This window comes from Paroedura picta, chromosome 5 (assembly GCF_049243985.1).
Source record: "Paroedura picta isolate Pp20150507F chromosome 5, Ppicta_v3.0, whole genome shotgun sequence".
NCBI classification, from domain to species: domain Eukaryota; kingdom Metazoa; phylum Chordata; class Lepidosauria; order Squamata; family Gekkonidae; genus Paroedura; species Paroedura picta.
Genome location: NC_135373.1, coordinates 120,220,905 through 120,247,401, shown reverse-complemented (window position 1 = coordinate 120,247,401; position 26,497 = coordinate 120,220,905). Strand labels below are relative to the sequence as shown.

The 26,497-nt window shown below is 39.8% G+C and overlaps 1 protein-coding gene across 1 annotated transcript in view; it reads left to right on the top strand.

Annotated features, from left to right (window-relative positions):
* Positions 1-26,497, top strand: part of ETNK1 (ethanolamine kinase 1) — a 40,682-nt gene that overhangs the window by 7,854 nt on the left and 6,331 nt on the right. Inside the window, exons 2-7 of the mRNA XM_077340183.1 lie at positions 7,132-7,391; positions 8,631-8,771; positions 9,078-9,220; positions 20,767-20,850; positions 21,685-21,845; positions 25,216-25,289. Coding sequence (XP_077196298.1) covers positions 7,132-7,391; positions 8,631-8,771; positions 9,078-9,220; positions 20,767-20,850; positions 21,685-21,845; positions 25,216-25,289 — 863 coding nt within the window. The remainder of the gene's footprint in view (positions 1-7,131; positions 7,392-8,630; positions 8,772-9,077; positions 9,221-20,766; positions 20,851-21,684; positions 21,846-25,215; positions 25,290-26,497) is intronic.

Here is a 26,497-nt window from a genome sequence, read left to right as displayed (position 1 = left end):
AACTTCATTGGGGCCAGCGATCACCAGTCGGTTGGAGTGGATGGAGTGAATTGCTCTTTGGGGAATATAAGTAAGGACTGTCTGGTCCTTGAGGTACACAGGACCTTGACTGCATATAGCCTTGCTTCATATACATTATCATATATTGGCAGTGAGAAAACTGGTTGGATATATCCCATTGTATTTGCAAGAGGATTGTTGAGACAAGCTTCAAGAGACAAATTGCTGAAAATCACAACAAAATTTCAAGGTGCCGTGGCAACCTGGTATCATCACAGCTAGATTTGAGACTAGTAGCACCTTGGAGACCAAGAAGATTTGGGGGTATAACCTTTTGAGAGTCAAAGAGGCCTTTGACAGATACCATTCTTGAAAGCTTATACCCTGAAAGTCTTCTTGGTCTATAAGGTGTTAAGGGACATGAATTTTGTCCTACTGCAGACAGACACCGCTACCAGCGGAAAGTGTTATCACAGTAATCTTTACAACAGCCTTGTAAGGTATGCTGTTTTTTAATCTATATATAGCAGATGATTTGCTGAGTCCATGAGCTTGCCTGAGACCATTCAGTGAACTCAAAGTATTTGAACTAGTGACTTCCCAGAGCAGAACACTAGCAGCTTACTTGTCAGGCGTAAGTGGTGCCACTTGAGTAGAACTGTAAATCTTATTGAATGCCGTTGCCTTTAAAATGGTGCGTTAGCAGCTTCTGGTCAGGAAGTTGGAGATTCTTTGAACTTTAGAACCATCAGCATTCTCTCCTTGTTTTTCCTGTAAGAATTGCTGCTGGGCAAGAAAGAGACTCTTAATGAATTGCCAGTTGAACCCTCTCAGGACCATTTGTGGTTAGTGCAACATAATGGATAGGATAATTAATGTAAAAATGTAAAGTTCTGTAAATAAAGGACAATTCTAAACAACACAAACTTGGCAGTAGTAGGTTAAATGCCTATATGGCTGTTTTGGGTAACGTCTTAATAGCCAAGAACTGTGGGCAGACTTAATAACAGAAAATGATGCTAGGAACTAGATGTGACTAGATAGGCAGGTTTGTAGCTTCTTTTGGAAAGATGTTGGCATAGGCTATAACATTTCAAAATATGTTGTCAGTCTTTTCTTGCTTTTAGGTGTCGGATGACTCTTGTCAAGCAATTTCTTTGAAACACTTGCTTTTTTGTTTGTAATATAATTTTCCATTGTATCCCAGCAATGACATGATGGAGAAAATGCCATTAAAAACCATCTTTAGACCACTATTATTAGCAATTGAAATAAGGCCGTCTTGTTTGTGAGTAGTTATGTGTGCTTATTGCATGAGTACAGGCTGGAGAATCATGCAGGGATTTCAGACATACTCAAGGCCATGCTACAGGGCAAGACTCTACGTGTAGTAAGACATTTAATCATCAGGAAGGAATAGATTCTCAGATTACAAGCCAAACTTGCAGAGTAATACAAAAGAGGGAAAATACCAATGTGCTACATTTCTCATAACACTCTGTGATTTAGCAGCCTTGCAGCCACATGAGTTGAAGTTTCCAAACAGTGTTCAAAGGCGCAACTCATTGGAGTAATCTGATCTGGATGTGATAAGAGCATGGATCGTAATCATCAAACTGTTCTTTGAGCAAGTTGATGCTATCAGCAACTTGGAAATTTGAGCAGCTCTGATCTCATGGCATGCAACACAGCTCATTACGTGGCAAAAGTAACATTGCTGAATATTAGCTTGCCATATAACTCCCATGTACCCGTACATTTCTTAAATACATCAAGCAACAGCGTTTGGAACTGGATCACAAAACATGTTCTTTGGATTCTATTCTGCTCTGGCTTGATACAAAATAGTTTAATGAACAAAGCTGAAGTGTCATTAGTTTCTTCTCCAATTCTTGTTAAGTGCCTAAATATCTTTTTTGCTTCATCCTTAGCTGGGGAGGTTGAAGAAGCAAACTGTTTTTCTAATGCATTTGATTGTGATGGCATAACCCAGGTCTGACTGTTCAAATGACTCATAAGCCAGTCAAGTTAAGCAGTTCAACCTTTGGCTTACAAAGGATGTCAAAGCAAATGCTCCATGTGTTTCGTGTGGCAAATAACATGAGGTGCTCCATGCCTCTCACGCCTCATATACAGTTAATCTTAGCTAAACTTTATAGCATATAGAAGATTATAATCTAGTCTGCAAAGTATAGTTGTTATATCATGTCATTTTACGAATATAGCTAACTGTTCTTTTAACAACATTGACAAATATGACATATTCCTTATCCCTTTTCACATTTTGCCAGGATCACGTCTTGCCTGAAAATTCTACAGTCATAGCATCAACTTGTACTCATAAGGAGGGCTGTGGGTGATCGGCTTTCCTGCAAACACATTAACACGTGCAAGCTCATCTATCTCCTGAATTAAGCATTTAGCTGTAAGGGAAGATCTTAAATCTGAAGGTGCAACAAATTACATTCCATACTAGTATAAATTTGAACCCAAAGCAAGCTCTATAGCAACAGGTGTTAAAAACGCAATAATGCTATAGCTTTACTGGAAAATAAACTGGCCCTGAAGGTTCCTTTTACTTGGAGGACACTGATAAAATGTAGGCCCAAGCTCCAGAGAGCAGGAGGTAGCTTGTTCTGTCTCCAGCAGGAAGGGAGTGCCCATCATCTTCAGTTCAGAGACTCCTGTCGCTAATGTACACAATCATGGGTTGTGTTGGAATTCATTCAAAATAAACTATCTGTGGGAGATACTACAAATAGAGCATATCACACATACAGGGTAACTAAGTCCATTATAAATTGGAACAATACACGAGAAACCTGGACTAGCAATATCCACCAAAAATATCCAAAAGTGTAGGGTGAGTCTAAAGTATCCTAATCTTTAAATAAAAACTTCATGGTAAGAACCGCCCTGAGACGTATGGGAGGGGGGGTATACAGATCTAATAAATAAAATAAGTCATTTTCCTTTTAAGAGAGGAAGATACTCTGCTGAAGGCTAGGGATGAGAACGCCAAGGCAGCAGGAACTATTTTATAATGGCTAACTAATGTGGGAAGCAGGGCTGGAAGGGCATCCTCCAAGGAATACCAGGGTTGTGATGCAGAGCAATGGCAAACCACTTCCAAATGTCTCTTGCTTGGCCTGACCGATAATGTTAGGATCTCTTGACCTCATAACACGCATGCTATATGATCGTATGGAAAGGAATGCCCACTGAGCAGCTTTACACGGCATATCTCTCTCAGCTGAGCAGATATATTCAGTAAGTGAAGAACCAACCTAAGATTTCAGTGAAGACATGAAGGTCTCACTTGCTTTGATGCCAGGAAGAAAACTGATAGTGGGCACCCACTGTGATTGGAACAGGAAAAAAAAACCCTTCTTTTTGCCTCCAGGGATTGTGGGCAGGAGAGTACCCAACTGGCAGTGTCCTCCTCTGCAAGTAATGTGAGAAAGACCCAAGTCTGTACAACGATGCATAAATATTTTGGTCCCCCATTAGAAATTAAAAAGCTATGGCAAAGAAAGGTGATACTAGGGTGATACTTGCACAATGGAAACTTCACGGCAGAGGGAAATAGTCATAGAAGGATTAGAGTTAGTAAAGTGTTCTCAGTCAGTGCAACTGAAGGGAGCTGTAACTAGGTTGGGGCAAAATTTTGTTAGTTATTAACGTGCCTCAAGACTCCTGCCTGTGGTTGTTCTGATAGATTAGCATAGTACTTAGATTCCAAAGAATTAGCTAACTAATACATCCACTAAACAGGAGTTCTCCAGTAAAAATGTCGAGAAAGCCACACATGAAATTGGGGCCTACATTATGAAACACGCTAGCTCAGTTAGTGGTATAATTTGTTTCATTAATAATCTTGGGTCTGAAATTGGTCTTGGTTTGTTGGACACTGACACGCCACTTTTTAATTGCCCTTGTATTGTTTTAGAATTTAGTGATTGGCTGTTAATGCATTTTCCCCTGTCATTTCCAACAAACCTGTTTTCGTAACCAGCTGGTTTATTGACATGTTCATAAAAACGTGCTTGCATCAGGTTAGCAAAGTGTGGTTGAGCAGCTTTTGCGGAAACTGCTTTCTTTTCTACCCCTTCAATGTGCTTCTGAATTGCTGTGGTATGCTGTTTAAAATGTCCATGGCGCTTCCTACAATGCCACTTTTTTGCTGTGTGATCTTCCATGGACTTTTTGGAACATTCCAACTTCAGCGATGTAGCATTAAACCAAAATAGCACTCCAGGACTATAGTGGCACAATTGAGATTGAAGTCAAGGTATCTCAGTGGTGCTGCTATAGCACTGAAGTAGTACACTGGTTTAACACTATAGCGCTCAACGTAGTTATTTAAAAAAAATCCTCTGAGGAAGGTCATGCAGTGCAAAAACGCTTCGGGGGAGGGAGTGTTTGAAATGATCCAAATTGCTTCAGAAATGGTTCATTAACAAAAGGAAATTTGCTATCCTCTATCCCTATATCTTCTTCATGTGTATCAAATGTTCATGGAACTAAAAGCAGAAATTTTGTGATATGTATCCAAGGCTTTTCTATTTTTACCACATCCTATGAATGTGGACTAGTACTGGGGTTTGATTCCCCACTCTGCCACATGATGCCTGCTTGGTGATCTTGGGCCAGTTACAGTTCTCTTATCCCCACAAGGTGCCTGTTGTGGGGAGAGGAAGGGAAAGCAGTTGTATTTGGCTTTGCTCTCAAATTAGGAATGAGCAGGGTATAAAAATCTCTCCTGTGAAGTGGTAAAAGAAGGCTCTTAAGACCAGTTACAGGAAAAGTACCATAGCAGCCTCTGCTGTCCAAAATCTGTAATTACAAAGAAATTTATTCTGTCTGGGCGAAATATAGCTGTATATGGAATACAGTGGCATTTCAAAATTGCTTGGAAGTTGCTTGCTGTCATTAAAAACAAACATCTCCGAAGCATTATAAATGGTTTACTTTAAATATTCTATTCTGAACCTTCCAAAGGCATTGTCAAAGTCATAGCTCAGTTGATCTTGTGTTCCCTTCAGGTGCTTATTGGTTACCAGGGCAGGACAGAGCTATTGTGTTGTAGTGGGTTTGAAGTGAAGGCTTGGTGAGACAATAAGCCTTCTGGGTGCCCTTGAGTTTATTAGCTTTACCTTGACAAAACACTATTTCATTAGATGTTGTAGAGCCATTAATATGCATAGGGATTTACAAAGGAGAAGAGACAAGATAATAAACTAACAGGAAGATGAGGCCTTGGAGAAGCAGTTTTCACAAGAACTTGCACATCTGTCTTGTCAACTTGTTTTAGTTAACAATATTTTTATTTTTAGGTTATTGAAAATAAGGTTGCTAAAGAATACTTGTTGAGGGTGTAACACATCCAGCTAGAGAACCTGGACTTAGTCTGCCTAAGAATTGTTCTTTAAATTGTTCTATAAACTACATGGCCACAGATATCTCCAGGATCTATCAGATAAGATTGTTTGCAAGCCTTAATTAAGTGAATGGATTGTGAGTTCTGTTCTTTGAGCTCTTAACAGCAAACCAGGCAGAAAACATTTAGTATTAATCTTTTATTGAACAAAGAACTCTCTTTATTAAGATATATCGGAAAATACAAATGTAATAAATTAACCATATCGATGCTGTAAAAATGAGGACCAGTCAACACAGATGTCCTAGCATTCCTCAACCGTATTTGAATAAGCAAAATATAAAGCAAATTAGATTTCAGATTGTTATACTAAACTACTTTTAGGAATTTTTATGTTTACAAGGCATAGACAAACAAATCTTCTACCAGAGAAATGTAATTTGCTTGTCATATTGACAGATTAGTTAAGTTTCTGTTTTCTAGCCTAACAAGTTGTAGTTGTACTGGGAATAATTTCAGTATCATAATATGCTTTGGCATCCCTCCCCCAGCATTTACTTGTTATGTCCTGTTATTATCTTTGCCCTTAATTTTCAGTATTTATAAGTTTTGTGTGTCCTTTGTTTCTCTAGCACTCAGATAAAATTAGGTTGATATGATTGCTGTCTCCTTCCCACTCAGAACCATTTGTTCTGTTCTTTTTACTGTGTAATGTACATTGCAGTAAAGAATTACATCTAGGAATGGGCACGAACCCAAAACCCCCTACAAAAATAGCCCGGGTCATGGCTTGTGAATCTGAGGTTGTGTGAGCTGCTGCCATGGGCTCAGCAGTTTGTGGGGGTTGGGGTGGACATGTCTGCTGCATCTGAGTTGGCACTCAGCTAGCAAAATCACAGAATCATAGAGTTGGAAGGGGCCATACAGGCCATCTAGTCCAACCCCCTGCTCAACGCAGGATCAGCCCAAAACATCCTAAAGCAGACACGCTGGACAGCTGATACTTGTTCAAGGAAGGGGCTTGAGCTTCTGCACAAGTGGCCTTCCAAGGCTGACGGATAGCCCAGGCTAAGGGAGCTCTCATTCTGCTCCGACAGCACAGCAGTAAGTTCTTTACCTTTGGAAGGGAGGGAAGCGAGCTGGCATGCTGAAAAGATACGCAACCCTTTTCAGCCTGACAGCTGAGTCCGCAGGCTCCGCTGTAAGGCTGAAACATCTGCAAGCAATTTTGGTGCACTGGAGCAAGCTGGCATGCAGAAATTCCTTGCAGCCCTTTCAGCCTGACAGTGAGACCCATGGGTCCATCAGCTGGCTGCAAGCTTTTTCATGCTTTTCATTTTCCCCTGCTTCTAAATGGGCAAAAGCAAAATGGATCAGCCTAGACTGGTTTGTTTTTTTTTTTTGGGGGGGGGGGGATTGGGTTGTCTAGGATAGCGTATTCAGTCCTTAGTTACATTTAATGATGATGTTAGCCATAATCTGGGCTGTTCTGAGGTTGCTTTTGGATTGTTGGTTTTGCTAACTATATATGATAAATGTATCATATTTGCTAACTGTATCATATTTACTAACTATATATGATAAATGTATCAGCACCATCTCACGCAACTTTTTTTTTAAACTGCTTTGAAGATCTTCTAGTGGAATGAAGATCTAGTGGATGAGGAATGACTTTTGAAAACACTCCTAAGTATTCCAGTCTGTCTTAAATGTGTAACAACTCTAATGTGTTCGTTTGTCTTGCTTTACAGTTATTTACAGATGGAATTACCAATAAGCTTATTGGCTGTTACGTGGGTGAAGAAATGGATGATGTGGTCCTCGTTAGAATTTATGGAAATAAGACAGAGCTGTTAGTTGATCGAGAGGAGGAAGTAAAGAGCTTCCGTGTGTTGCAGGCCCATGGCTGTGCACCGCAACTCTACTGTACTTTCACTAATGGCTTGTGCTATGAGTTCATGCCGGGAGAAGCCCTGGATCCAGAACATGTTTGCAACCCAGAGATATTCCGGTAAGCATATGGGTATTACTGAGCTTAATTTTTATGTGTTGTATTTTCTTTTTTCTCCAAGGAGCTTAAACTGGTCTCTAGCCATACTACCTGTCGCCTTTTGGATTCCATGGTGCAAGTTGGTAAATGATATTCCATGTTCAGAGAGAGTATAGTTCTATATGGACAAATAAACAGCTTAGGGAAAAGGGATTGAGCCCTTCTTCTCTGTTCCTTGATTGTAATATTGCTTAGGCAGTAATCTTCCCCCTTTTGTGAAGTGTGATTTTCTTTTCAGTGAAGAAAGCTTACTTTGGTGTTTCCCCCCAGTCATTGGCATTTGCTGCTTAAATGTTCTGGCAGTCTGTCTTGCAGAAAGTACTTATCCATCATACTGCCTGTTTTCCCACTTTTTCAAAACATTTCAGTGTGCTGCTTTACTTTTGTTCAGGACATTTCACAGTTTTCTATTTATTTGCACATATTTTTGTTTCATCTGAATGCCTGTGTTATTCTAATTAGGGATGGGCACAAAATGGTTCATGAGCATAATTTCTTAATTTGGCCTGGTTCGTGCCTCCCCAGGATTCAGGGGAGGCACCCCCCTTGAACATTTCCTGGGCTTGTGCCTGGTTCTAGCCATTTAAACCTAGTAGCCGAGAAGGGCAGCCTGCCCGTCAGCTGCTAGGTTTAAATGGCTGCGAACCATTTAAACTGTCTATGTTGCTTCCCTCCTTCCAAGCGGGGGGAAGTGCAACAGAGCGTTGAAATGACTGCCAGACATTTCAGTCTAACAGTTGACGGATGCACTTGCCCCACTGGTAGGCTGAAATGGTGTTAAAATGGGAGAGATTGAAGTCGATCCCTGAAATGACTGCCATCTCAGCAGTCCGTCTCGTTTTGAAACGGGATTGGTGGTGGAAGGTTTAAATGGCAGAATTTTCTGGTTAATGCCCATCCCTCGTTCTGATCTTGATTCCTGAGAGGGAAATAACACTCTGTCTCACTGAAACTGGTGCTAGAGCTTTCCATCTAGTCCTGTTTTGACGTTGCTGTGGAATTGTCCTGGAAGCATCACTGATGAGTGATCTTGCTCTGTGAAGTATAAGTATCAACATCTCTCATTCCGTCAGTGATGGCATTGTTTTGCTACCTTTGCCTGCCCTGTAGTTATAGACTTCTCAGTGTTCCAAGTGGAGAGTGGTCAAAGCCAAGTTTATATTGAAACTTTGTTTTATACACAACTTCAATTTTTTGCAGGCTTATAGCTAGGCAACTTGCTAAAATACATGCTATTCATGCTCATAATGGATGGATTCCCAAGTCCAATTTATGGCTGAAGATGGGGAAATACTTCTCTCTCATACCAAAGGAATTTGCTGATGAGGAATTGCACAAAAGGTAAATATTTAAATTATTTTCTGAATCTTATTGTGCAGCTTGATAATGAATGTGGTGAAAACCTGCCATGGAGTAGCTTTTATTATCCATGTTCCACTTGGAAATGTTGTTCTGAAATTAACTCCTAAGCAAAAGTATTGGCCAGAAATTGCACATAGCTTGCAAAATTTTCTTACAGAGTTAGCAATGGCTTATTTAATAGCCCATCTGTGATAAAGGAACAAAGCATTATTTTTTGTCTAGTATATTGAGAAAAGCTTCTGAGGTACTGGTGTGCTCAGTACTTTCTCTTTTGAAACTCCAAAGGTTTCTAAGGGATATCCCAAATCCTCAGATCCTTCAGGAGGAAATGAGGTGGATGAAGGAGAGACTGTCCAACCTGGGCTCCCCAGTGGTGCTTTGTCACAATGATCTGTTGTGTAAAAATATCATCTACAATCAAAAACAAGGTAGGTATTGAATACAGCTGTAAGTAATCTTTTATTACGTATTGCCTGATATGTAACAAGTTTGTGTTTAGAAAGTTTCAACTGTAATTAAAAAAAACCCTGACTAAACATACTTAATTGCAATTTATTTGAGAAATGTTCAGTGCCATAATAGTTTACTGTATAGAAATACTGTCTAAATAAAATTGTCAACTGTAGCTGTTAATATGTTTTAAAAGATTATAATATAAATTATTATTCCATTGTACTGGTAGCAGAAATTGTCTTAATTGTTGTTGGTAAAGACTTATTGTTTCCAACAACCTTAGGAGCAGTTGTCTCCAGGTTACTGTGTATTACCTGTGTATTATTCTGATTTGTCAGATATGTTGATGCCACGGAGGAATTCTGCATGGTGAAGTATCTGGAAAGATACTTTCCAAGGCTCTGTTTATATCCTGCTGATGAGGTACATAGGTATCTTTAAGGCTTTGTTTGTAAATATATTTGAGGTTAGGAAGGATTCTGGAAACTGACTAATTAGATTTATTTTCATTGTGTCAGAGTTTCAACAGTATTTCAAGTTTTGGAAAGAATGCCTTGTACTCTGAGAACTGAATAATCCAGCTATTAAAAATGTAGATACTTGTAATTTGTAATGAGCTTTAATTTTGGTTACTAAACAGCGCATTAACTGATGCAAAAACCAGCTTTGAGAGTATATATTTTCTCCCCTCTCTTGGGCAATCTTCTCTTTCTGGCCTTTATCAATGTTCCATATTAATCAATGATAATCATGGGTCCCTTGCAAATCAATGATTATAATTATGGTCGAAGCGTGGGCTGCATTACTTACGATGCTGGTTAGTCTACTGTTAACTTGAAATTGTGGATAACACTGAAGGGGTGGAGTTGGGGGGCTTATCACTCCAAGGAAGGAGGGGAGAAAATGCACATTCTGGGGTTTAGGTTTCAGTTAGCAAATTATGGTTTGGAGAGAAGTCTCATACACTTCCGTGCCATGGTTGTGTCGGGAGCAGAATCTTACTTGGATGTTCAGAATGATATAAAGGAGAATTTACGATCAGTGTGAAACATTTCTAAAAAATCTGTAGCGCCTTACATTTGATGCTGGTTTGATCAAAACATACACTGGCTGTGCTTGAAAGAAAATATTGTTAAGGGAGCAACACCTGCAGATGTGCAGTATCTTTGTCATCTCTTCAGCAGTTCCCTACTGCTGATAAAGCACTTCAGATTCCTAGTTGTGAAAATTAAATTTCTAGGTGCCAGGATTTTGCTAGCCCCAGTCATATTATTTTCTCCTCTGTGCTTATTCCTTATGATTTATTCAGCATAAATAGGTTGCGCAAAAACAAGATACCTTGTATTCAGATCATTTCAAAGAACTGTGTATTTTGCACAGTTCACAATTCAGATGTGGCAAAATTGAAAAGTGGGCTAACAAATGACTCCCAAACTCTTTTATTAAAGGGGCACCAATGCTGTCATGCAGGAACTGATGATCTGTGTTTCATTTGTCACATTGGCTACCTGGCAAGGGTACTTTGACCCCCTGTAGTCACAGATTACCCGTCCAGAATCTGTTAAAATCAGATTTCTTAAATTTCATTGCAGAGCAAACAATTTTACTAGCTGGAGATGTGTGTAAACTTGTAGACTAATTTTTTTTTTAATCAATTTTGTCAGAGGTAAGGGACACACCGACCCTTCTAATAATGGGTCCTGTTTTAACTACAAGCCTGAGACAGTAGTTCAGGACTGAACAGTGTCAGCGTTGCAAAGCTTGACAATCCCCGCTTTCCAAACAAAAATGCTGTCATTTTCTTTTGCAAACAGAGTGGAGAATAAATCAGTGAGAGCAGTACATCATTTAAGAGCATTTCTACAAAAGCCAGTGTGTGAGTGTTTAGTGTTTGGGAACAGGGAGGGGGCGAGGGAAACTCTCAATATGGAACATTGCTTGAAACTTTTAAAGTGTGTCGGGGGGGGAATATGAAGTATATGTAGCAGCTAGAATGTGTCAATTGAAGATGAAGTCTTTGAATATTGCAGCACAACACATACACAGTAAGGGCAGATTTCATATGATCATGTTTGCCCTGCAGCGAACAAATAACTGGTTCTTCACATGATCGTGTGAATTAGCCTTCATCATGCCCAAGTCTCCCATAATGCTGGCAAGCATTATTTGAATCTTGAACTCACTAAGCCATTTGTAAAATAATAAAGCTGTGTATTGTCTTGTGCTGGCCAACAGTGTTTATGAAAGTGATACATATAGAGGAATCATTGATTCTTGCAGTGGAAACTCAGCTTTAACTTTAAAAACAGACTGGCCAATTAATCAAATAGCAATCCTTAAAGCATACCGTTCAAATACAATGGGTATGTTAAATGTTTTGCAAGGGTTTGAATAAGAACAAAGAACAATTCAAAGATGCACTTTGCTCTCTAGATTTTTTTCCTCTCGATTAATAAACTAAAACATGTTTGTCAGAAAGCGTTTCTTTGAGACAATTTCATCAGTTAATATGGCACTTTGTCTATTTTGTTGTATATTGTTTAAAAGTTTGTGCCATTTGAGATCCCCCTCCCTTTGTTTTAGCTTCTAAATTTAATCTTAAAACTTGTATTTTATTCTAGCGTCACCTTTCATGAACTAGGGGATACAGCTGAAGAAGCTGTCTCTATCTAATAAATAAATAAATAATAAATGAATATTTATGAGGCTTATGCCTCAGGGAAATTTGTTAGCCCTTAAAGTTCGACAAGACTCCTGTTTACTTTTGCTGCTGCAGTTTAACAGATGATAGTTCTTAACCAATAGCTTTATTAAATAAGAGCTGTCTTCACTGATTTCTGAATGTCAGTGTTTTGATCTAAATAAGGTTTTTTCAACCAGGATTTTGTGAAACCCTGGGTTTCTTGATGGTCCTGGAAGTGCTTCCCGAGCTAGTGGGAGTTAATTAATTTAAAATATATTAAAAAAAAATATTTGTTAAACATTAATTGAGTGATATGACCATATATGGTCATGTTGACACCCCTTCCGAAAATGGCCAGTGATGGGCTTTGAGGATGTGGGAAGGGGAGGAGCCTCGGACAGACATGTACACAGTTATGCTTCCTTACCGTATTCTTCTGGGGTTTCTCGAAGCGTGAAGATTGTTTCAGGGGTTTCTCAGTGGTAAAAAAGTTGAGAAAGGCTGATCTTAAATGGTCTGCTTTTATTTTGAGATAGTTGCGAAGTTGAGTCCTACCCATCGCAACCCCATGGACAATAATCCTCCAGGCCTTCCTGGCCTCTACCATTCCCTGGAATCCATTTAAGCTCGCATTTGAGATATTATTCTCTCCTAAAAATACAGTAATATTTTCGTACTGAAAATTAAATTTCTTACGTGTTCATTTCTTAATCACTTTTTTCACAATACCATGATTTTCTTGTTTCTTAAATGATTTATCATATTCCTTATGTCTACTTGACTGCTTAATGTGTTTATTTGGAAGCTTTGGTTTTGAGACATTGCATACTCCCCCCCCCCCCCAGGACATCAGAAATGCATTGTAACAGGATTATAATTTCTTCCCTCTTAAACAATATTCTATAAGGTTTTTTTTTGAGGGGGGTAAAGTCAACATCATTTATATATTTATATATTTATATATCCACCTGTGATAAACAACTTCTATATCCTTTGAAAGAACCCAAACAAGTTTGTTTATAGCTTTCTGTTATGCATTAGAGCAAAGGGCTTTTCTTATCCCTGTAGACAGATTCCACTTGTCTGAATTCTTTGGGGAGGGGTGGGGGATCTATACCGATGAAGTTCAAAGATAACTTTTAGTACACACAACCTGCAGTTGCATCTCCTTAGTTTGTGGTAGATTTCTTGGTTTAAGAATTCAGACTTGGTTAAGACATATAACCAAGCTATGGTAGGTATTACGCAAATTAGTTTGGGGGGGGGGGAGCCTGTGACAATCTTTCCCTAGTATGCCACAAGTACCTCAGTTCCTGGTTTGCATAAAATCATAGTTTTCCTGTGCATCTGAACAACTCCCCTGAGATTTGTGCTTTCCATACAAATCAGGATTGCATGCTGGAAGCAAAAGTGTAGTTTGCATCCCCAGTTTGCAGCGTGAGCACAAACCATAACTTGGTTCCAGTGTAATTAAAACAGTCAATTGTCCTGCAGTGTGTAGTCTAGATGTATTGCATTTTGCATAACAGAGACATTGTTTAGTAATCTAAGGAGACAATATTAATCCAGGGAGGCTTTGTAAACTCACCATGAGCCATTGTTATGAGTGGCGTAAAATAAATAAATAAATAGATAGATAGATAGATAATAGCTTGCATCATCTAGGTGTTCTGATATTTCAGGAATTATATGCCTGACCATATCGGAATATATTTATTTGGTTTATAAAGAGAGCAGTAGCACTAAAAGGAAACGTGGCCAGTCTGTTGGTTAGCAATTCTTTCAGCCTGCATGTCTTCTGGTTGCCAAATCACTGTTACTTGTGCCATTATTTAAGTAGCAAGCTCTATTAATTGAACATTTTCAAAGATTCAGGCCATTGTCCAGTTTTTCAATATGGGACAACTATTAAATCTGTCCATTATAAATTGTGATGGTTAATTTTAAGAATACCTTGTAGAATAAATAGTATAGAAGCTGATTTTCTATAGGATTAGTTTTCTTCCTCTTGAATTCTAATCTGATATATGAATTCTGAAGTTCTGACCTGAATGGGCCAAGCTAGTGTGATCTCAGAAGTTAAGCAGGGCTAGTGTTTAGATAGGAGGCCAGGGTTGCTAAGCAGAAGCAGGCAACGGCAAACCACCACTACTTGTCTCTCACCTCAGGAACTCTACCTCGTCGCCATAATTCAATTGCAACATGATGGAACTTTACACATAGACCTGAATTCTGAAATGTTTATTAAACATCCCAAACTTTTCTGTCTAAACAAACAGTTATTTTTCCTGTTTTCTAAGGAATATATAGAGTTATAGTGTCTAAAAACAATGCATTACTATGTTATATCCATTCCTATAATACTAGAATGATAGAGTTGGAAGGGTCCCCCTTTGTCATCTAGTCCAGCCCCCTGCACTATCAATTAATTAATTAATTAATTTCATCCCATTGGTTCTGGTCCATCCCTGTGGGGCAAGAGAGAACAATTCTGTTCCATCCTCTATATGGCACCCTTTTAAATACTTGAAGATATCGTATTCCAACACCCAATTATATATTTTCAAATGTTATTTTGTACACACATCATTACTGTGATTAAGAATCCTCATAATGCATTCATCTGACTTTTGGGGCAGAAATTTGACACCTTTTAATGAAATATAGAAACTACGGGTAGGCCGAACATTAGCAGCATGCTGATCAAAGTTGCCTCTTGCTACTTTTACTAATGCAGACTACCACCGGTGAGGATATTAATTCAAACGGTGCAACCTTATGTAAGAGCTATAATCGCTATACATAATTTCTAAATAACCAAACACTTGCCGAATAGCACTGATATGAGTTCCACTAAGTTGTCAATATTAGACTTTTAAAAAGTAACAAAGTAACATGGCTCTTGTGTTCAGATTTAATTCTTTCAGAATATTGTAGCATTCTTTGAACTGAATGCAAACTTGCATATATTTCTGTAACTCTCACCTTCTGTCTCTTCTGGCTTATCCTGTGCTGCTGCTCTCCCCTCAACCTCTGATGTCCATTGTCATTGTCCTGTGCAGACCCACATGGTAACTGAGCAGGCCAACAGCCAGAAGATGTTTTTTTAGCTAACCTAGTAATAGAGCAAGAGGAGTCCCTCCCAGCTGGAGCTCCAGGGAAGGGCTCCACATTTTTCCTTGGTTTAGAACATGTTTTAGCTAGGTTCTCATTTTTTCTCTCAGAAGATGTCACCATTCATGAAAAGTTCTTTTTTGTTTGACGAAAACGGCTAGAACGGCTAGAATTTGCTTGCTGCGTTTAGGTGAGAGCCATAATGTATTGGCATTTAAAATCTGCTAGCAGTTTACCCCAAGAAGAAGAAGAAGAAGAAGAGTTGGTTCTTATATGCCGCTTTTCCCTACCTGAAGGAGGCTCAAAGCGGCTTACAGTCGCCTTCCCATTCCTCTCCCCACAACAGACACCCTGTGAGGTGGGTGAGGCTGAGAGAGCCCTGATATCACTGCTCGGTCAGAACAGTTTTATCAGTGCCGTGGCGAGCCCAAGGTCACCCAGCTGGCTGCATGTGGGGGAGCGCAGAATCGAACCCGGCATGCCAGATTAGAAGTCCGCACTCCTAACCACTACACCAAGCTGGCTCTCAGGGGTGACAATACCTCCTGACTTAAAGTCACTTTATGGGGAAAGGTTGTTTCTAATCAGCTAACTAGGCAGTGAAAATACCTACCCTGGTATAACAGCCTGTTTTCTCATACCAGTCTTCAGCCATGTTTCTTATCCTCTGTTGGTGGTCTTGACCTCCTCAGTTCCGATGTTGGACCTAAACCATAGGCATTCTGAGATACCTGAAAATGCTCTGAACATTTCGTCTTTGGAACTGTATAGTCATCAGTCTGACTCTGTAGATCCTACAAGACATCTGTAAATGAAGAGATGGTACATGGAAGAACTGGCTTTGGAGACAAGGTGTAGAAGTTGACAAGACACTCTACTCTGCCCTCTCCATCTCTCATTTGCCTCTCACTGGCATGGTCCCCATCAGTATGCAAACTAGCATCCACAGTCAGCATGTGTGATTACATCAGAAGACATTCTGCCCTGGTATCTCAGTGGGCTCGTTTGGGACCATGGCAACCATATATTTGCAGTCAACCTCTTCAGTACCATCCAAGATGTTTGGAACTGTCAGAACCATGCACAGAACTGACAACCCATTCAGTGCCTGTTATCTATGGCTCCGAAGGCAAGGAAGATCACAGGTCCATAATCAGTTCTGGGGTGGCTTCAGAGCCATCTCTTGATGGCACCATTGGGAACCAAGAACTGATGTTACATCTTTAGTCAGAACAAATGGTGTACATGGCACCATATTTGGAGATCTAGATCATGGCTGTGAATGCTAAACCCTGAGACAAGATCCTGGTATGGCTCTACCCCAACTCTCTGGGAAGGTATAGCCTTTCTCATTCTGGAAGGAATTATTGAAATGGCACAAGCTATTTGGGAAAAACAATCCTCTGTCCATGCCCCTTCACAAAAGGTAGAAAACAGCAATAGGATTCGGCAGGAGACCTGTCCCTTCTTACCCATCCTGCTCCATCCTCTTTAATAGCAGCATGCAGATCAAGGAGAGAGCTAGTTCCTATTCTGCTCATAAAGAGGGTAGAAAAGATAATGCATTAAGTTGGAAAGTTTATGCATCCTCATTAAACCGTAGAACAGGTAATTACCAGGTTCATCCCTCTTGTCCAGATTTGTATCAGTGGCACAACATTACCTCCAATTTCTGGGTACTGTTTTTTGTCGAAAATGACTACTGTTTGTCCACTTACAGTGGTAACAGCCACTTAAGCATTTGAGGTTTTTCCAGAGTTGGTTACAAAGTTAAAGGCTTTATTAGTAAAGGGTGTAGTCAAAAGTTTAGGTCCCTTTGCTTCAATGTTTGGTTACTATTCCATATTTTTCCTGGTTAATAAAAAAGACGGAGGCTTAAATCCTATTTCCAATCTGAGAGGTCTCAGTTACTCAATTTACATAAATTTATAATGGTTTCTTACTCTTCAGTTTCACAGTTGTTCAGCCCAGGAGATTGGTTCACAGTCTTGGATCTCCCAGAAGCTTATTTTTACATTCCCATTCATGTGGATCATGGGAAGTACTTGCAGTTCTTAGCTCAAGGTATCATAAATATAAAGTTGGCCACAACTCCTCAAAGGTTTACCATATGCATTGCAAATTGTAGAATTTAAAATTCAAGTGATGCTCTGTCTTTCCCCTAATTAGACAATTGGTTGTATACTGTCCCTTCTGCTCTAGCACTCCGGACACATTTGTTATTGCCAAAAATTGGCTTACAGATTAATTGGAAAAAGTCAGACCTAATTCTTTGTCAACAAAGAGCCTTTATTGGGGCTAAACTGGATTCTATTGCAGCTTGAGTATTCTTGCCAAAGCACATGGCCTTATCTATTAAATGCAAGGTCGAGCAATTCATGTTTTAATCACTTTCAGACACCCATCACCTCCCAAAGATTATTGGGTCTAATGGCTTTGGCTGACTTCATGGTTCCCTTTGCCTAAAATGTTTCGAGATTTCACCTTAGGATATCTCACTTCCCACTTTTCTCCCCCATCATCTGAGACTAAAAAGATGCTACACACATTAGGTGTCAATTTGGGCTTTGCTGTTTATTTAAAGAGAACAAGTAAGTTGAGAAAGACCCCCTAATTATTTGTCTGTTTCGCCTGACCTTGTAAGGGAAAGGCCTCATCAGCAAAGAAAATACCTAGTTGGATTGTCTTTGTGGTCAAGAGGGCCTTCAGTGGGCATGTATCTAGTGTCTGTTATACATATAAGCAGACTCAACAAGGTCTAAATCAGTGTTTGCAGATTTTCAAAGATGCATCCCATTGACTGAGGCAGTCACCTGGTCGTCTGCAGATACTCTGCAGACCAGGATTTCTCAAGCCTGGGGTTTCTTGACAGCCTTGGAAGGGTTTCCCGAATGGGTGGGAGTTAATTTTTAAAATATATTTTTTAAATCTGTTAGAAAATTATTGGGTGATATGATCATATATGGTCATGTTAACCTCCCCCCCCCCAAATGACCAGTGATGGGCCTGGAGGGGGTGGGAAGAGAAAGGACCCAACCATATTTGGCACAGCTATGCTTCCCAAACATATTTGGCACAATCACACAACTTCTGGGGTTTCTTGAAACCCAAAGAATGTTTCAGGGCTTTCTCAATGGTAAAAAGGTTGAGAAAGGCTGCTATAGACAATACAAGAAGGGTGACTTTAGTCAGGACAGCAGTTTTGAATTCTATTTGTCTATGAATTGCTTGCCCCACCATCTGGTTAAGTCAGCTTGCCAGTTTCCCAAGTGGGACTACATAGGACAACAATGATGAAAACAGGGTCATGCTTATCTGTAACTGCTGTTCATCATGTTGTCCTTATGTAGGCACACATCCTTCCCTGTTTACCCCACTGTGAACCATTCCTCTATTGTAACTTTTTTTTGTCTCTGGCTTATAATGGTGGCTTAGGAGAACTGAGGGGGGAGTGCAGAGCCTAGAGAACATGACTAAAAATCACCTCAATGTCTTTAGTTGAGGGGGACTCCTCCTGCTCTTACTAGGCTAGCTAAAACAAAATCTTCAGATGGCTGGCCTGCGTCAATCCCATGTGTCCCTGCACAATGACAGCTCTATGAATACCATTCCAGGTAAGGGCTACATAGTTTTTCTCATGTCACTATTCAGTTGAGATTTTTGAAGATAATAGGCACTCTGTTATTTTCAAGCATGTTTTCTGCAGAACTAGATCTGGAGTAAGATGGCAGATACATCCCCTGGAGATTAAAAATGTAGCTCTGTGTGTAAAAAGAACCCCCTGTATTTCTAAACTGATATTTGTTAATTATGCCATTCAGTGAGTTTTACTAAGGAATTGTCCTTGGTGCAAACAGCAATGTTACCTTCAAACCCTCCCCCTCCCCCATTACATTTGCTTACAGTGTTGTTTCATTGAGGTACAAAATCAAAGGGAGTTGTGCATCTTGAAACCTTGTATTTCTTGCAAAACTTAAATTTAAGGCTGAGTTCCACTGTAATGTTAGTTAGCAGTCTGCGAAAAGGAAGACCAGTGAAATGCAGAACTTTTCTCTTTAAAGTTTTGTGTCTTATCAAATATGAGTTTGCCAAATTTTCTTCATCTGCTACAGATTAGGTATGCCATTGTTGCTGCCAACTGGCGGCGTGCACCGTGCTACTTAAAGGCACTGACTGGAGGTTTATCGCATCACTTGTTCGCATGCACCTCCCCCTAGGAGAGCACGGAGCCTGGTAACAGCCTCATCTGTATCTTAGCTTCATATTTTATTTTTAATTTTGTAATACTGTTAATTGTAACTGGAAATTAGCTTTTGAATAAAAGCAAGGGTTTACTTGGTGGTGATTAATGGCACTGCAGAATCGTATCCCAAGATAGAACTTGGGTGCAGAAGTATGTTTATGTTAAATTTATCTGTTTTATGCTCGGTATCAGCAAACCTTTTACCTTCCATCTGTTTATCTGCTTTAAAGACAAACGTTTGAATAAGAAGGACCATATGAATGGGCCTCTCTTAAATTTAGCTCTATTAATATGGGTTAGGCTGTGATTTTTTTTCTTTTTTTTTAACGTCTTTATGAAATGCCTGTAGAAGATAAGTGGGTTAGGAAACGGTGAATAGCCATCATTTAAGAGCTACAAGATCTCATTTCATTATTTGCCCGTGGGGTGTAAATTGTTCTCTAGCTTCTTGTGAGGTTCTTGCTGAGGAACCTTTGTGGAATTTAAATTTCCATGGTTTTAAGGTACATCTATTGCTTCCAATTAAAGCTGAGGTATAAAGCCAAAGCAATCACATTGTTGTCTCTCCCCCCCCCCCACTCCTGGTGGCAAGTACTGAAAATACTCTAACATGCCTCCCCCCTCACTATAATTACCATGGTTTCTTACATAAATGACTATCTAGACCCCTTTTAAATACTGTGGTCTGGGCACTCCCTATGGATCCTGGCAATATGTGCTTGCAGTGGGTCACTTAACTCTGAAAATCTCATCGAAACACACCCAATGGTGTTTCACTAATTAATCATCAAACTCATCCTTCTACTCAAGTTTACAAGTGCAAAGGTTTGAGGGTCAAACTTGTGATCACCGTAGCAATTTCTTTATTTTAAATTATTGTAATGGTGCTGTACTTCAGATTCTTAGTCAAAATCTGGAGAACAAGAACATTTAAGGAGAGATTGAGAGGTAGTATCTTATGATCTCTCCATCATGGGCTGCACAGTTCTTTTGGGATAAGAATTTTTGTTTTTGTTTGGGGGAATGAGCATATGCTCTAACACAAGCAAGGTAACCTTTTGTTTTTTTTACTGAGTCCATTCCTTGTGAAGGAAGAAAGGGCTACAAGGGCAAAAGTATACAGTGCATTCATTCCCTCATGCAAAACCACTGCTATGTGTTTATAAAAACAACCCAGAATGCTAGTCTGATCAAACGTGACAACTGCAGTCATGAGAATTAAGACAACTGCTGCCCCCCTGTGGTACAAAGTAAAATTTGATGCTTAGGGATCTTAAGCTGTATAGATTCGAAAACGTACACCTTTATTAATCAAAGAAGCTCGTTTATTTATTTATTTTAAACACCCTTATCTTTGAATGTTTTAAGTGCATGCAAATGAGCACAAAAAGCTGGAACGCTGGCCAGGCACACTGAAGATGTGGGGCATTTGTTTCTCCTATACTTACTCTTATACTTTTTATTTTTTGTGTCTCATGTAGGTGATGTTCAGTTCATTGACTATGAGTATTCTGGATACAATTACTTGGCTTACGACATTGGAAATCACTTCAATGAATTTGCAGGTAGCTTAGTTAACACGGCTTCCCCATATAAATTGCGTCAAAAGATCTTGGTGAAGAAGACTGAGGGTCAGTATTGGGATTGCTTGAGTTGCCAGCTTTGGATTGGGGGAATTATCCCTGGAGATCTGGGTAGATCTTGGAGAAGGAAGGTAGCTGAGCGTGGCTGTGACGCTACATCAGTAAAGTATATATGCATATAAATAATGTAAACAAAATCCAGTCCACCCTCTGAAACATCCAATTTCTCTAGGGAACTGATGTCCATAGTCTGGAGATCAGTTGGTATTTCAGAAGTCCAGCCCTCACCTGGATACTAGCAGCATTCTCATATCACTGTTCTATTTTATCCTATTGTATTTTATCCCTCTTTTCCCTTGTTTCCTTATATATCCTATATTGTTCCATGATGTAATGACAAATGTCATAAGAGGAAAAGGCAACACTTCGCTTGAATTATAATGTGACAAAGAAGTTGCACGTATACACACGGTTAGAAGTAAAAGTTCTGTGTGCCTGCTGAACATTAGCATACTAAAATATATGTGCATTCCACCCCCCCCCCCCTTATGTTATAGTTTGGGTTGTGAATCAGTTAAACAAGTTGTATCCAAAAAGCAAAAAAGAACTTCTGTTTGCTTACTCAGTGCAGTATCTGCGGATTCTCCCTCTCTTATTGCAGAACACAATGTCATTTCAAAGGATCCCCTGAGCAACAGTATTTGGGAAGGAGGGATGGGATTTCAACTGGAAGAGGGAGGTTGATGGTTCATCATTTGTGAGAGCACCTGCTGAAACGTTGAACTGTCTTATAATTGATGTTTTCCTTTTCTTTAGGAGTGAGTGAGGTAGACTATAGTCTCTATCCAAGTAGAAAACTTCAGGAGCAGTGGCTGAGAGCTTATCTTGAAGCCTACAAGGAGTATAAAGGGTTTGGAACTGATGTCACTGAGAAAGAGGTGGAGGTGCTGTACATTCAAGTCAACCAGTTTGCACTGGTAGGTTTAAAATGTTCTTGGCACATGCACTAAAAGTATGTTCTTTAAGCACAAATCCTTCAGAACTCTTGACCATAGGTTCTGGGATTGGATCCTGAGCACACCAAGTAGAAGCTTGCTCACAGAGTGAAGGATTGATTTAACCACGTTTAGTATGATGCCTCAATGCAGGCAGCACAACAAATAGAGATGTATTGGTGGGTGTTAAGCTACGATTTTGAACATGGCTTGTTATGACATCTGAATGCAGAAATCCCAGCACTTAGTACCTCTGCTCCTGTGCACAGGCAGCAACAGAGGAGAAATGTAAACGATTGATGGAGCTGTTTTCTGGACAAGCCTTCTGCTGACAATGACTGGTGCAGGGGATGAGGATGTGTTGCTGTTAGTCATTTAGTCATTCCAACTCCTCAGCTGTTGCTGTGTCTTTCGCTCTCTCACCGTTCCTTTTAGTGCAGGGGGTAGCTCCAGCCAAATATATCCAATAGAAATTGTTCTACACACAACATTTTTAGCGTCCAAAGCAATTCGCAGCTCGCCTTTTGCCATGCTGTTTCTCCATATCTCTCAGGGGAAGAGTTGGTGAGTAAATGACATGATTATGTTTTCCTTCCCAAGCCAGTCTAGTGAAATGGAACAGTTGAAGACCCATCACCCGTAATAAAGTAGAAGAAAAAAGTCTCAAGCTGGCGATGGTGAAGTGATTTAATGTTCAAAACAATTTCAAAATGGATTCCCAGGTATACTCCTTTTTCGATATCTTCATCAGTGATCTTCATCAGTGATCCTCTCAATATTGTAATAACTCAGTCTTCTCTAATAGTATTTTTATGATTGTTAAAAAATAACTTAGTCTCTTATAATCTCCTGGTTCATGTAGTTCAATCCCATATTGGTCGCATAATATCCAAATTTATAGGGGTCTACTAATATTAATATCACAAGGTGTAATTACTCTACAGCAGTGACTGTTTATTAGACTCCTATAAATGTGGATATTATGCAACCAATTTGGGATTGAACTACATTATAAGACATTATAAGAGACTAAGTTACTTTCAACATTCATAAAAATACTATTAGAGAAGATTATTACAATATTGAGAATATCACTGATGAAGATATCAAAAAAGGACTATACCTGGGAATCCATTTTCAAATTGTTTTGAACATTAAGTCACTTCACCATCGCCAGCTTGAGGCTTTTTTCTTCTACAGTTTAGTGAAATGGGGCAAGGCAAAAGTTATATTTTGTTTGAATTCAATGTAGATCATGTATTAGATAGAAGAGGAAGATGTGCTTAGTCCATGCTGAGGATGTGGTTAGGTTCCTATGGTTCCTCCCATTTACACCAGAGTGGACTTTGTAAATAGAATGGCCAGCAGCCAACCAACATGGTAGGCTTTGGGATAGTATCTACGTACCCTGCCTGGAGGCAAGAAAGAAGACAAACAGCGGATTATTTTATTACTTAGAATCATAGAATAGTAGAGTTGGAAGGGTCCTCCTGGGTCATCTAGTCCAACCCCCTGCACTATGCAGGACACTCACATCCCAATTGCTCTGTAACCTGCCACCCCTTGCTTATTTTTATCCTGCTGTTTCCCCCAATGGGGACCCAAAGCAGCTTACATCATTCTCCTCTCCTCTGTTTTAACCTCACAACAACCCTTTGAGGTAGGTTAGGCTGGGAGTGTATGAGCGGCCTAGAGTCACCCAGTAAGCTTCCATTGCGGAGTTAACTGGGATATACAAATAAATAAATTCTCTTGAACACTTTATGGTAGACTATGTGTCACAGCCTGGCTACCTCTTGCCTTTCTTCAGGCTACTGAGCCTAATATGTGATCAAACGTGGTTGTCTTTGGTTCAGTCCTGGGGGCTTTACTGATTGAAATGAGATTGTACATTTTCATTTTCGAAAAAGTCTTAACTTTAGAAGGGAAGCATTTTGTTGGAAAAAGCTGTCAGGTTATATGCAGCCATTTCCTTAATTTTTATTGGTATATTCCCAGATCCAGCTTGGGAAACTGCTGGTTGGCCGTCTAACTGTGGAGTTGCATTAGCCATTACAATGTTTGTGCTTCAGGGAATGGAATTTTGTGAAAGGCTTGGGGCAGGCCCGTCCAATTTGCAGGCCACACATGAGCAAGCGGCCAGAAATAGATCTTCAGTGTTTACTAAACATCATTATGTTGGAGATTACATTAGACGAAACAAGAACCATATTGAGCATAAGTACTAGGCACAGAAGCACATGCTTTGTAGGAGAGGAAGGCCTTGGCATGGCTTTGTTTTGAAAGGTTTCCAGATGTACAACACTTAAGACTGCAGAATAAAAAAAACCAAAAACCTAAGGTTATAATAAGTAGTTAGGAAGCAGCTTACTTCTGTGGTCTGAGGTTTTACCCAGGAAAATTTAAATAATCTGTGTCACTTACAGTATGGGTGGCCACAAAACAAATACTTTGCAAGTTCCAAATTTGGGTTAAACACATCAACAACCATCTAACTTAATGTCATTGTTAATTTCCGCTTGACGTGTATCGTATACCCATAGCCTGCCTTGCAAAGTGATTGAGGTATAAAATGAATATATTTTTTAAGTGACTTAAAATAATAAGGAATATATTCAGTCATGCTGTATTCTCTGTTGGCATTATACAAAGCCTTCAAAGTCTATTTGAGGAAGAAGAATAAGTTTCAAAGTAGTGTCAAGTTCTGAAGGGATCAAAGACAACAAGTCCTACTGCCATCATAAGCAGCGATGACTGTTGGTGTCTTTTCCAAGGTGTACTGAAGGCGGGGGGAGAGGATCATAAACTTCCAAGATTTTGAAAACTTTCAAAGTATTTAGGATTTTAATTTTGCTATGCATACTAGTCTCCGAACAGCAAATATATTGACACTGCAGCAGAATGGAACATTCCTCTTGCTCCTGAAGAATAGGGGACCATAAGAAATAGCAAGAGGATCAGTAGTTGAAAGGGATATGGCCCATTCACTCTGGATGCAGAGAGAGCCAGTTTGGTGTAGTGGTTAGGAGTGCAGACATCTAATCTGGCATGCCAGGTTCGATTCTGCACTCCCCCACATGCAACCAGCTGGGTGACCTTGGGCTCGCCACAGCACTGATAAAATTGTTCTGACCGAACAGTGATATCAGGGTTCTCTTAGCCCCACCTCCTTCACAGGGTATCTGTTGTGGGGAGAGGAAATGGAAGGCGACTGTAAGCTGCTTTGAGCCTCCTTCAGTTAGAGAAAAGCGGCATATAAGAACCAGCTCTTCTTCTTCCACTATAGTTGAGACTTCCATTGGTACTGTCACCTTCATTTGTAAATAACTTTTTGTCAATCCTTTAACTGCAGGCCTCTCACTTCTTCTGGGGATTATGGGCCCTGATTCAAGCAAAATACTCCACCATTGAATTCGATTTTTTAGGGTAAGTGTATCATCTGTAAATCTTTTCTGCCCATAAACTTCTGATTCCAACGCTGATGGCGTGAACAGCCACCAGTGAGCGGCTGTGCAGCCAAGTCTGAAATGCAGGATTCTGTTGCATCAAGGGCTCATTTTCTATTTTGTTTCTGAAATAGTATCTTGAGCTGTTAAGTGAGTTGATTAACCACTTACCATTTAACAGACTCATTGATTAAAATAGATTTTCTTAGAACCGAAATCTTGGTATGGGTGCCAAGAATTGCCTTTGTTCCCCTAACAGATGTAAAATGTCCAGCAACTATGAAGCCATGCGGATTTTAGATTGTTGGAGTTTTGCAGGGAGGGCAAAACCAGAAATAATGGGGAAAATTCAAATAGATGCAATACTTTCCTAAAGGTAAAGGTAAAGGTATCCCCTGTGCAAGCACTGAGTCATGTCTGACCCTTGGGGTGACGCCCTCCAGCGTTTTCATGGCAGACTCAATTCGGGGTGGTTGGCCAGTGCCTTCCCCAGTCAGTACCGTTTACCCCCCAGCAAGCTGGGTACTCATTTACCGACCTCGGAAGGATGGAAGGCTGAGTCAACCTTGAGCCGGCTGCTGGGATCGAACCCCCAGCCTCATGGGCAGAGCTTTCAGACAGCTGCCTTACTACTCTGCGCCACAAGAGGCTCTGCAATACTCTGCAATACTTTCCTATCAAACCTTAATTTTGCTTCTTATAAACAACATAAAATGCATAATTTGTAACTTAGTTAATACTTATAGTTGTACTAATTGGCATATTTATGGAATTTAAAAGTGGCTTTCTCTGCAAGCAAGTTCACAGATATACTCAGTACCTGAAAGAATGAGAGCTGAAAACAGCTTACCCCTACCACCCATGCTATTTTAGGATATTTATCTGAGTCCATACCACCCAAGAAAAGGAAAAAAGGACAGTTGACATTTTTGTAGGATTAAGTTTTTTACTGCTTAACTTTTTTCAGATTTTCCTTCAGCAAAAATGAGAGGGGGGGGGAGGTCTCAGATTTTTCATGCTGCACATTAACAAACACTCCAGAAGAGAAAGTTATATAAAAGTTTTTTTCAGTTATTCCTAATTTTTTTCTATAGAAAGAATGGAGAGGGGAATGCCCTAGGTTAAAACTGTTTCCCGATTCTTAGATCCTAGTCTGAACCTAACCACTACAGCACCCTGGTTTCCATA